At 34.5% G+C, this 13,067-nt stretch overlaps 1 protein-coding gene and 1 pseudogene across 2 annotated transcripts; one reads left to right on the top strand and one right to left on the bottom strand.

The window, feature by feature from the left end:
- Positions 1–2,613: 2,613 nt before the first annotated feature.
- LOC147389020 (uncharacterized) lies at positions 2,614–3,285 on the bottom strand. The gene is made up of 2 exons (XM_086419714.1): positions 2,773–3,285; positions 2,614–2,694 (listed from the first exon to the last, which is right to left on the bottom strand). Exons 1-2 carry the CDS (start codon positions 3,283–3,285, stop codon positions 2,614–2,616), a joined length of 594 nt encoding a protein of 197 aa, XP_086275840.1.
- A 6,863-nt stretch (positions 3,286–10,148) lies between these two features.
- On the top strand, positions 10,149–12,216 carry LOC147389019 (putative copper-transporting ATPase HMA5; annotated as a pseudogene). The gene is made up of 3 exons (XR_015170857.1): positions 10,149–10,205; positions 10,504–10,987; positions 11,517–12,216. The product of XR_015170857.1 is annotated as a putative copper-transporting ATPase HMA5 (transcript).
- Positions 12,217–13,067: the final 851 nt, after the last annotated feature.

The raw sequence follows: 13,067 nt of genomic DNA, 5'->3' as shown, positions 1-13,067 counted from the left end.
TATTTTTATTTATTTTTTATCTAGGTTTTAGCAATGTAATTTACTTGGGAATTTAGTAGAGACCGGCTTTGGCCGGGCGGGGTTGGTGCCTAATACCTTCCAACCCCGTAACTTGATCCCCGAATTCAGATTTTTTATGGTAGATTAGTTCTTTTTATCCATGTTAGAGTCAGTTTGGTTCCTAGACCACAATAACTAGGTGGCGACTCCCAAACCTCAAGGGTCAAAAGCGGATCCGCGCACCCCGCGGATCGAGGGCGCTTTCACCTACACATACACAAAAACATACATTTGCAAATTAATGCAAAATCCAATAATGTCAGTTAATAAAAAGGAAATAATGCAAATGGATATTAATACCTACAAATGGGTTAAGCTTGGCGAAATTATAGAAATGTCCGCAGAAAACCCAAAAAGAACTTGGGTAGCTCTCTCAAAGCTGGTTACTACAAACAGAACACACCTTACATATATAGCTCTCATTGTGTGCAAGCATTCAATAGTTCAAAATTCGAAAAGAACTACCATAGAGAAATCCAAAATATGATTGAAATCACAAAATAATTGTAAAGGAACAAACTAGAAAATTATGGAGAAAAAACAATCAATTAAATGTGGACGATACATTAGATATGATCCATAATCAATGGAGTGGACCAGCTCTATCTTTCAGTGCTGAAGATGCATTCTATGTACTTAGTATTAGTCGGGTCCTACTTTAAAGTACTTTTGACTCAAATAAAGTTCCCCAAACTAAAGATAACAGATTTGGTTGTATCCATAGAGTCGAAAAAAGAAGGCGATCGTTCAGTTATATCATATATAAATGTGGATGATAAGAGTATATTAAGTATGGAAGTCATGTGGAAAACAAAATAATAATAATCAAAGTTTTTTTACATATGGAATTCATCATAGAACTCACAATATAGAATGTGGGCAAAACAAGCAGGAAATAGTTAAGAACATGAAAATAATTAACACCAGAAGCAATGATTTATAACTCTAGCTAGGATAGGAATGCACTAAAGGTCCCCTGTATGGAAACTCCAAAAAATGAAGAAAATAAGTCAAGAGTAATATTGTATGTTACATTTTCATCAATAAAATCAATCTTAGGAACCCAATACCATCCAAGTAGAGATGGATATAATCCATTATATGCATCAATTAAACAGAAAATAAAGTGGTTTGAATCTGAATCATTAGTATCTAGTCCTTCAAAATAATAGATGTGACTACATAGGATCATACATAAGGATACATGAAGAACAATACCAAAATATATAAACCAGAAAAGATCTTTCAATCTTAAGAGGCATTCCCTTCACACAATTTTATAATACCACTTGCTAACTTTTAGTAATCACAATTATTTATAAGGGAAGAAAAAGACCAAACCAAAAGCATTAAGGAAAACTATATGGAACCAAGACTAACAAGTTAAGAAAAAGACTAATATGTAACAACAATGACCTTTGGGTTTGATATGCAAAGGAGTCCAAGAGCTGCCCGACGAATATTCTGCTCTCCATAATGCAATAGATGCTCTAATGATCGAATTGCCATCTCACTAGCGAATGCTTCTGCCATTGCTACCATAGCAAATCCAAACACAGCAGGTCCCTGATGGGTCTCACCCTTCTCAATATGTTGTGCACAATGCCCCAAAAGATCTTGAACCTATACAAAATAAATACAGTTAGCTAAGCAATGTCACTAGTGGCAGTCCCGAAAGTGCTACTAAGGCTGGCATAGAGAAGGAATACCTTGAGTACATTCCTAGTTCCAGCATAAGCACAATCTACGTATTTGGCAATACAATAGATCAGTCAACACAGAATGAAAGAATAAATCTCATCCAATATTAAAGGAAGCTTATAATTACCTCTCCAGAAGCCTTGCACTATCAATAGTTAACAATAGAAATTCAACATTTTTTCTAAGTGAAATTGAAGTTATGACAGCAAATGTAAATGAACAAAAGAGTTGAAGTAGTAAGAGAAAGAATGACTAAGCAAGTAATACCATTAAACTGTCCTAGCATTATAGATGTTCTAAAATATCATACTTGGATACTTCGAAGTTATAGTTACCTTTCCAAAAACCTTGTACTATCAATAGTTGACAACCAAAATTCCAGCTCCAATAGTCATCAGGGCTTGGGACCACCCTTTTCCCTCCTCCTTTATCCGAGCTTGGGACCGGCAATGTAAAACATATAATTTTACATTGACGGAGTTAAAAAGGGGTTAGCTAACAAAATAAATAGTTATAAAAGAAATCATAAAATATACGTAGGTAAAAAAGTCTATGTAGTAATCCATTTCATGTAAACAACTTGCACACATAAAGGATGAGAATGTCATACCTACTGATTTGCTGAATCTTTCAATCAATTTCATCTATTTAGGCTAGTAATGGACACAATCCCAATTTTCTATATTTACAGACCATTATCATAAGTTTTTCATAAGTAAGCAAACTAACAAAATCATAAGTTTGTCTCAAAAAGCAAGTATCACAGACCATTATCCAAAACACAAGATTCACTTAATAAAGCTAATAAAACTAACTCATTTAAAAGTTTTTCTGATAAAAAAATGCATCACATCAATCATCTAGCGGCTGTGTCGATGAGTCCGGTGGAGTTAGGAACGTACAGCCCGGTGGAGTAGGGAACGTGCCGCCAAACTACAATAAACATATCAGATAATCAAATATATTATGTTTATATATCTAAAATTAAATAAATATAAATATTTTACTTACACATCGTGATAGGTTCATAACCATCTGTGCCAGATTATCAAACTCAACTTTATCAGCTTGTCTTCGTCGCTCGGCTTCATCCTTATCAGCCTGTCTAAGCCGTTCGTCCTCAATCCTATCAACTTCTCTAAGCCGCTCAAACTCAATCCTATCGACTTCTCTAAGCCGCTCGGCCTCAATCCTATTGACCTCTCTCTGTTTCTCTATTTCATTCCTAGCCATATCGAGTTGATGCTCCAAGGATGACCTCTCATTCTCACGCTCCACCCTTTCACCAGCCAAATTCTCCTCTAATGTTCTTATCTCCTCTCTCAACATGGTTATCTCTTCACTATTCATAGAAGAGGATGAGTCCTGACTAGATGATGACCCCCACAACTTTGTGGGAGTCGGACCCAACCCAAATCCACGAACTCGACCGGGTCTCTCTGTACCCATGACCTGACTAAGTACATCATTAGGTCCACTTGTATCATTTGAGCCCTCTGGTAATTTTTCAAGTATTTCTTGCATTTCCTTCTACAAAAAAGTGATGATGTAAATTTTATAATTATTATATAACTTTTTGGAGTTCTATAAAATAATGTAATTGCACTTATTATTTTGATAGCAGCATCATCATCAACAGGTACCCCATCTTTATGAGAATGGGTCTTTATCCACATTTCAGCTCTGCTGGGGGTATGTCGGTGCCATTTCTATCTTCCTATTAAGACATTGATGAGAAAATAATAGTTAATTACATGATTATACTGAATGAACAATGATAATGAGCTAAATATTATTATGATTTATAATACATCTTCGTGGCGAAAGCAAGCAAAACTTTTTGAACCAGACGTATGTAACATTGTCTGTTGCGAGCGATTATTCTTATTTGTCTCACTTCGACGCTGTATTAAGGAAAAATAATTAATAAAAATATCATGTGCAATGGTAACAAATCTGAAATATTAAGCATGTACCTGTCCTAGCTCTGAATTCCAATAATCTATGAGTGCTGCCCACTGCTCAATAGGAACACCATCGGGACGATGCTCATATCGGATTGCATCATCATCGTACACATCGTAAATAGTACGTTTAAGACTGCACTTGTAGTCTTTCCATTTCCTACCCATTGTTTTCATGACAAATGAGCGATTCTCTCCGACAATTTCGAATTTTTCTTATATATATCAACATGCCAATCAAATATTATATCATTAACAGTTTCCAGTAAAGACAAAAATAAAATGTATTATAATTATGTTAGAACATATGTAACCTACCAGTAGCATTTGCCATGCACGCCCCACAAAAGTTAGACATTTTTGGCACATGTTTTCCAGATGGTTGTTTTGCCTTATCAAATTCTATTCTTAGCCTTTTATTTGGTGGGAGAGAAAATAGGCTCAAGCACCTTGTTGGACCCCTTCTTTTCTTGGCAGTGGATCCAGACAACTCCTCACCGGTCTCATGCTGTAATGGACTTGACTCATCCTCTGAAGGGTCCATCTAAGACATGCAATAAACAAAAGAGTTAGCACACAATATATTATATGAAAAATAAATTAAATAATTAGTTGTCATTTCTAACCAAATAAGCATACCAATTAACATTCTAAGTTTCAATTGATTGTAGAACCCTTATAAGCAATAACTTTAATTTCAATAACTCAAATTACCAGACAAATAAGAAAACTCCAACCCTCAAGAAGTAGATACAAGTTCACGCTATAACATAAACTAGTAAACAATAATACCCAATACAAATTGGGTATCTTTAAATATCAAATTACCAGAAACAAAACAAATCCCATAAAACTTAACCCTTAATTATTAATCAAAAACTAAAAAATTCCTCCATAAATTTCCTTAAACCAATATAAACTACCCAATTCAAGATTTTACACAAAATCCAGCATCAAAGTAACAATTTTACCAAAGAAATCCATAGTTCTATAAAGAAAAATAAACAAAAACTGCAAAATTCATGAAAAAAAACTGATTCAATAATACCCCATATAAGTTAGGTATCTTTAAAGATCAAATTACCAGAACCAAAACAAATCCCATAAAACTTATCCCTTAATTATTAATCAAAAACTAAAAAATTCCTCCATAAATTTCCTGAAACCTGTATAAGCATACCCAATTCAAGATTCTACACAAAATCCAGAATCTAAGTAACAATTTTATCAAAGAAATCCATAATTCTATAAAAAAAAATGAACAAAAACTCCAAAATTCATGAAATAAAAAACTGGTTCAATAATACCCCATATAAGTTGGGTATCTTTAAAGATCAAATTACCATAAAAACAACAAATCCCATAAAACTTAATTTTTAATAATTAACCAAAAATCAAAAAATTCCTTCATAGATTTTCTGAAACCTGTATAAGCATACCCAATTCAAGATTCTACACAAAACCTAGCATTCAAGTAAAAATTTTACCAAAAACATCCATAGTTCTATAAAGAAAATGAATAAATACTCAAAAATTCATGAAAAAAAGAACATTCAAGACGAAGTAAATGGGATTTATCATAGTAAATGAGGTTTAAAAAGCAAAACCTTTACAAACCTCTAATCTAGAGAGCCTTGGTAAAAAAATCACAATGAGTTGAGCTTCTACGCCTTTTGTAGGGATAAAAACTGTAACAAAGATAAAGAGGGTGTGAGAAGGAGAGATTGATTGAGTGCCCTATTAGAGAGTGAGATGGACAGAGAGAGTGCGTTATAGAGAGAGAGAGTGCGAGATGGAGATGGAATGAAAGAGGGAGATGTACAGTGTAAGAGGGAGAGAAGAAATAAAATGAAATGTTGGCGCAAAAAATTCGTGATTCTTCGATGATTTCCCGCAAATCGCCGTCGGTGTTGCTGTGTTGGTGGCGGTTCACAACCAAAACGCCTCTAAAAAAATAGATAATTCTCTGACTTACATATGAATTGGGTAGCGTTAGCAAAAGTTGGTGTTGCAATAGAAACTCCCTTATTTACATATGAATTGGGTGGTATTAGCAAAAGTCGGTGTGGCAATAGAAACTCTATTTTTTTATCCCATTTAAATGAGTTGAGATTCAAATCAATGTAAGGCTGTCAATGGATGCTTATTGGTTCGGAGGTAGTAATATCCAAATCTGAAATTTTTATCTAATATCTAAATTCGAATTCAAATTGGATATTATTCGATATCTAATAGGATAATATAATTATTTTCATTATTAAAAATAATTATTTATATATAAAAAATTAATAAAATAAAATAATATAATATAATATATTATTTCGATTCGGATATTATCAGATTCGAAATGCTAATATCCGAATCTGTATCCGATAAGGATTCGAATATATAAAACTATCCAAATATATTTAACATATAAGTATTTTTAAAATACATCTCCTAAAAAATATATATAGTCGATTAAATCGGTTCAATTTCTAATCCAATGTGATTCATGTTTTGGATGACTCGGTCGAAATGAGGAGTTGAGTCAATTGATCTGTCGAAAGAAAAATTTTGCCGCTTATACCCAAACAAATTAAATGTGTTAACGACGAATCGTTAATTACTACCATTAAAGATTAAATCACCGACATTTAAAAAACGCTGTAAAACATATTTTATAAATTTAATTAATTTTAAAAAATGATCGGATTAAATTATTAAGAAAAAAGCCGTTGTTTCATGTGTATTAGTGGCACACGAAGACTGTTCCCATTGCGGTCGGTGCTACTACAGTTACCACTACTACAGTACCGTTATCCCAACGGTAATACACCTTCCACTCAACAGCTCTCTTGTAGCTTTCTTCCTAGCACTTTAATGAAAATCGATATGAAAGGAGATTGATTGAGTGCCCTATTAAAGAAGGTCGATTGGTAGACCCAATATCTATTAGTACTCGCGATCTGGGGAGTACCCAGGGAACTCATAAGTTAAATATTTTTTATACATTAAAAATATTCAAGCAAGTTATAGTTACCTTAAACTACCGTTATTTTTTAAGTATTACCGACGGTTTAATAGAAAAGTGTCGTTGCTTCTTGTGTATTAGTGGCACATCATGCTTGTCGTTAAAGCTTTTAATATATATATATATGGGTCCCGTTCAACAACAAACATTTTTCAAAACATGGGTTAGAGGTTTTGGAATGGGCTGATTTTTGGTGAGGATGATCTCTACGGTGAGGAGATCATCCTCACCAAAAATCAGCCCATTCCAAAACTTCTAGCCCTATGTTGACAAGTTGAAAAGTCGTGGACCGTCCATTTTTTGTAAACCATTTTTATTGGGGTTAGAAGTTTTGGAATGGGCTGATTTTTTGGTGATGATGATCTCCTCATCGTAGAGATCATTCTCACCAAAAATCAGCCCATTCCAAAACCTCTAACCCATGTTTTGAAAAATGTTTCACCAAAATGTTTGTTGTTGAACATTTACCTATATATATATTTATATATAATATTCGATCCAATTAACGGAGGTTTTAGACACGCCGTTATTTATACGTATTACCAGCAGTTTTACAAAACTGTCGTTGGTTCTTTACTATTAGCAGCACATTATAACCGCCGTTAACTAGTTTATATACATTTAAAAATTAATCTATTTAATTAACGGCGTTTTAATAGAAACGTTGTTATTTGTTTGGTATTCCCAGCGGTTCTGTGGAAATTGCCATTGTTTCTTATGTATTAACGGCACAAAATAACCGTCGTTAAATCGTTTTTATACATTTAAAAATTAAATCGAATTGATTAATGGTGTTTTCACAAAACGCCGTTATTTCCATGATATTCCCAGCGGTTATGTAGAAACGGCCGTTGTTTCCTATCTATTAGCGGCACATACACTACGTCACAAATAAGAAAAAGAACGACTAAATAAGGCGGAAAAAACGACGGACGAAAGCAGTTGTTTATATACGACGGGTTTTGTTAGTTGTTTAACCCTTAACGACGTCTGTAATTGTCGATTACTAACAACTAACTTAATCCGTTATTAAATAACTAAACGAGTTACTATTGCCGCACCTATTTTTACTAGTGCTACACCAAATGGTGTGGCGTTAAAAAAAATTATGCTGGCAGTATTATTTATATCGATTAAAATTCCTGCTCAAAACCTTAACGACAGTCGATTCCAATGTTCTTCTCCAAAAAAAAACTCTAGAATTCAAATCTCAGACTCGATTCGATTTCTTCTCTCACGATTCTAGGTTTTTTGATTTTCGATCTACGCTCATAGTATCCTCTTTCGCGATTTAGCATTTCGGATTTACAATCGTCTCTCTCTCGATCCGAACAGAGAGTCTTCAACAATCCAAAGGGATTACGAAATCAGGCGAAGTTCGACACCATCTTCTTCGGCACAAGCTTTCCAGGTAGTTCTCTCTCTCTCTCTCTCTCTCTCTCTCTCTCTCTCCATGTTGTTGTATTTGTAACCCTAAGAAGAGGAAGAGATGATGGGGCTGGTTGGGATTCACTGTATATGGAATTTTTTTCAAGTAAATCTGATCTAATAAGATCTGTTTCAAGTCGAGACGAATGACATTAAGAATAATTTTAGAAGTATTAAACAATTTAATAATTTCAGAAATCCGATTAGTTTTGATTCTCAAGAGGGATCTATCTCTGCAATTGTTGATTTGTTGGTATTTTGTGTTTCTTCTACTCCTTTTCCTTTGTTTTGGCTTGTTTTGTTGAAGGCTTCTCTATGTTATTTGTCAACAACAGCTGGTCCTCTTTATGAATTTGGTTCATCTCAATTAATTGTGATTTGGATTATAATTTTATAAGAAGTTCAGAATTTGTATGTAAATGGCATGACAAAGTTTTAATTTATTTTAGAAGAAATAAGGATGTAAATGAAGATGACATTAATTTTGATAAAGATGGTAGTGATCATTTGACCAATGAAGTATCACGTAATGAGGATGCAAATGAAGATGAGATTAATTTTGATCGGTTAATGAATCTTAACTTGCACTCATGAGTGTAATCTTTTTATATTTAGAAGAATACAAACCTTGATTGTGTTATATAGACATGTGGTTACTTGTAATTTAATATATGGTGATTAATTATTGTAATTTAACTTGATATTTGATTATGTAATATGAGAACATCACCTAGTAGGCACTAGGTTGATTTTTGTGGTTAGTTTGTAGCAATGTTAGAAATCTTGGTGAGTTAGCTTCATAACTAGGTATAGTTTATTTATTTTGTTTATTGATTGAGAATTAAGGCCCAAATCTATGTATAAACCCATGTCTATTGGTATTGCAAGTGTGTTCATACCTACTCCAATAAACAATATTCAGATTCAACCAAAACTTAACCAATCTCACATGCTAGAGGACAGCACAACTACTTACCAAATTAATTTAATCATGTACAGGGGCAGAAGCAAGGAATTTGGTTCATACTGTAGGCAGTCCACCAGCCATGCATATTGGCTGATTTGGTAATGTCCATGACACCACGAGTTTTTTTTGTCATCCTTGTGTCTCCCTTTGTGTCACCCCAGCCTGACTCATTTGCCAATGGGGCTCAAATACAGGAAAAACTATAAGTCAGCCTGCTATGGATTTCTATTTGGATTTAACATCACCCCAGCCATAAAATCTAGAGGGGAAATGGCTTGTAGAGAATCTAAATGATATATGTTATATAGTCTTGAGATACACAACTTTTCTTCTCAATAATTCTGAGAAACAAGTGACAGGTCTGATGTCAGGATGAGCCCAAAATTAAAAGAAGTAGAAGGATATCCTTCTACTTCTTAAAATAACATTTAATGCTTTTACCATTAGTTGAGCCCAAAATTGCTGAGCCTACTTGTTTATTACAAGAATCTCGATTCCCTTACATTCTCAATGCTCAAATGGACAAAGCTATTCTTCACAGCTTTGTTTACATATTTTATCTTGTGGTATGTGCTCACAACTATAGCTATTTTGATGGAAATGAAGCATCCTTTTCAGTTATAGTTTTAAAGCATGATCTGAGTCTTATACCATATAGTAAAATGGTGTAGCCTCTGATTGTCCTTCTAATAAGTAGTTATGCTATAAATCTGGAGTCTTAAATTTGTTGTTCATGGGATGTTCCTTTGATTTAACTTGAAAATAACTGTTGCTAAGTATCTAGATTAGATGGAAAATTTGGATATATAATGTTTTTTTATCTTCTTTATTATACTAATGCAGGCCATTATGACTATAGTTCTCGCTCTAGTTATGTTCTATTTTACAATCTCAACTCAAAATTTTTAATTAATAATAGAAGTTATAAGGATTAATTTTATCTTTGCAGGTGAATTGCATTGTGTTTGATAAGACAGGGACTCTCACCACTGGAAAGCTTGTAGTTGTCAACACAAGACTCTTGCAAAACATGGTACTTCGTGATTTCTATGAATTGGTTGCTGCAACAGAGGTAGGCCTCACTTTCTTTGCTTTTCACTTGTTCGTTCAAAGAAATCATTATTGTTAGTAATGGTTAAATAATGTTTAAAACTTGGGCCCAACTCATTAATATTTGCATTCTATTATTGACCAAAGCTAGCTGTATTTCTTTGACATATTGCATTGTTGGTCTCAGACAGCGATTCAGTGCAGTTGATTTTGTCCCAAGAAAAAATCGATTTAGTTGATTTGAGTTTTTTTTTTTTTTTCTCAAAACTGATCAAACAAAGAATGACTTCAAAGAAGTTGGTATTCTGTGATCTTATTAGGCAAATAGCGAGCACCCACTAGCCAAGGCCATTGTCGAGTTCGCCAAGAAATTCAGAGAATATGAGGAGAACAATGTCTGGCCAGAAGTACAAGAATTTCCCTCTATTACTGACCATGGTGTGAAAGCTAAAGTTAAAAACAAGGAAATAATTGTGGGAAACAAGATTCTCATGTTGGATTCAAACATTCCTGTTCCCGTCGATGCAGAAGATATTCTTGCAGAAGCCGAAGAGATGGCGCAAACCGGGATTCTGGTATCTAGTGATGGGTAGGTAGTTGGAGTAATAGCCATATCTGATCCATTAACTGGGTGCTCGAGATGTTGTATCCATTCTCAAGTCCATGAATGTGAGGAGCATTATGGTGATAGGTGACAATTGGGGCACGGCACATTCCATTGCTAAGGAGGTTGGGATTGAGATTGAGAGTGTTGTTGCTGAGGCCAAGCCTGACCAAAAAGCAGAGAAAGTAAAGGAGTTACAGGTATAAACATTAATCATATTTTGCATACGGTTGTTATCTTTGTGTGTTTAACTAATAAATACTTGTATTTGTTAGCTAATGTTCTTTATCCTTTCCCTACTGTGGACTGTATATTGTCCTCCACTCTCGGGTGTATCATACCCCAGTTAATCCCCGTGACCCTTTTATATTCATAGGTCTTCTCCTCACCAAAAGATCGGTCTTTTGGAGTAGTTCATTGGTTGACATAGTATCAGAGCACTAGGTTCATATAGGTCAGGGGTTCGATTCTTTCCACCTTTATGGATGAGGGGGAGTGTTGAGTGTACATTTTCCTCCACTCTCGGGTGTGTCACACCCCAGTTAAGTCCCTGACCCTCTTATATTCATAGTTCTCCCCATCTCCTAAAGATGGTCTTTTGGAGTAGTTGGTCGGTTAACACCTACATTTGGAATTAATCTATATTTCCATCTTTTTTCTTCATAACGTTTAACTTAGTGAATTTGAATTTGGGCCAACTTTATTTTAATATGATTTAATTATCTACAGAGTTCGGGCTTAACTATGGCAATGGTTGGAGATGGAATCAACGACTCACCAGCCCTTGTGGCCGCTGATGTTGGAATGGCAATTGGTGCTGGTACAGACATCGCTATCGAGGCAGTTGACATTGTCCTCATGAAGAGCAACTTGGAAGACGTGATAACTGTCATTGACCTCTCCAAGAAAACTTTTTCCCGTATTCGTTTGAACTACATTTGGGCTTTGGGTTACAATCTTCTCGGCATTCCGATTGCTGCTGGTGTCCTTTTCCCATCTACTGGATTCCGTCTACCTCCATGGATTGCTGGGGCTGCAATGGCAGCCTCATCAGTTAGTGTTGTTTGCTGTTCTCTCTTGTTGAAGAATTACAGAAGACCCACGAGCTTGGACAACCTAGAAATTAGTGGGATCCAGGTTCAGTAACCAATCATGATATAGTTGCTTTAGCTTTGATATATATATATATATGTTCATGTGTAATAGTTAAGTTTGCTGAAGACTAATATCTTGTCATGTTATTGTACTAGGTATTGAAGTTTGATGTAAGGTTTTTATGCTATGAACATAACTTGCAGTAGTGATGCTCATCTGTTTATAAGAAAATGGATTTGGATTGAAGTTACTCTTGAGTGTTTATTAAACGTTGTTTGAAGGCAATATATTGAAGTCATTCATAGTATTAATTATGATTTATTAACTTTCATAAGCCTACAACAGCGGTGAAAAAAAACTGAAGAATATAAAAAGGAAATTGGTAACAAGCATCACATTTGCTTTTTGTCATGGTGGTATTGGTAACAAGCATCACATTTGCTTTTTGCCATGGTGGTATTGGTAACAAGCATCACATTTGCTTTTTGTCATGGAGGTAACGTACAACCCCAAAGAGTTTACCTATGATATTTCTGTTATGGTTTGCCCCCATTAACAGTTATGTACTGTACTGAGCAACAATCATTCCAAAATGAATATCATATGCTTATTAAACAAGTTTGACACAAAAACGACGGCTTTAAGCCGTCGTTTATATCAATTAATTAAATTTAAATTCGACAAAAAAAATGACGGGTTTGGGCCGTCGTTTTATTTTGACAGACCATAACCGTCGTTTTATACAACAGTTTTTTGACACGTTCCGACTATTGTTCACTAAAAACGACATCGATATTTACAACTGCTCTTTCGACTGCGGGGGCCGTCATAGTTCTTAAAAAACGACGATTTTGACCTGTCGTTTTTTGTGAAATATGACGTAGTGATAATAACCGCTGTTAAATCGTTTTTATACCTTAATAAATTAATCAAATTTATTAACGGCGGTTTTATTGAAACGCCGTTATTTGTAAGGTATTCCCAGCGGTTATGTAAGAACTGTCGTTGTTTCCTACGTATTAGCGGCACATCATAACCGCCGCTAAATCGTTTTTATACCTTAATAAATTAATCAAATTAATTAACGGCGAGTTTATGGAAACGCCGTTATTTTTATGGTATACCTAGCAGTTTTGTTGGAACTGCCGTTGTTGGTTAACAATTAGAGGCGACTTTTTGAAACGC

This window comes from Akebia trifoliata, chromosome 12 (genome assembly GCF_017979445.1).
Source record: "Akebia trifoliata isolate Shusen 1 chromosome 12, ASM1797944v1, whole genome shotgun sequence".
Taxonomy (NCBI): Eukaryota; Viridiplantae; Streptophyta; class Magnoliopsida; order Ranunculales; family Lardizabalaceae; genus Akebia; species Akebia trifoliata.
Note: the sequence above shows the minus strand (reverse complement) of the source record. Positions and strands in the feature narration are given on the sequence as shown.

What these genes read in the sequence shown, in the direction of transcription:
- LOC147389020 (XM_086419714.1), bottom strand. Translation starts at nt 3,285, where the DNA reads ATGCAAGAAATACTTGAAAAATTACCAGAGGGCTCAAATGATACAAGT. An exon ending in TTATGAACCTATCACGATGT is followed by an intron (nt 2,695 to 2,772) that starts GTAAGTAAAATA and finishes TGTTTATTGTAG; the next exon opens with TTTGGCGGCACGTTCCCTAC.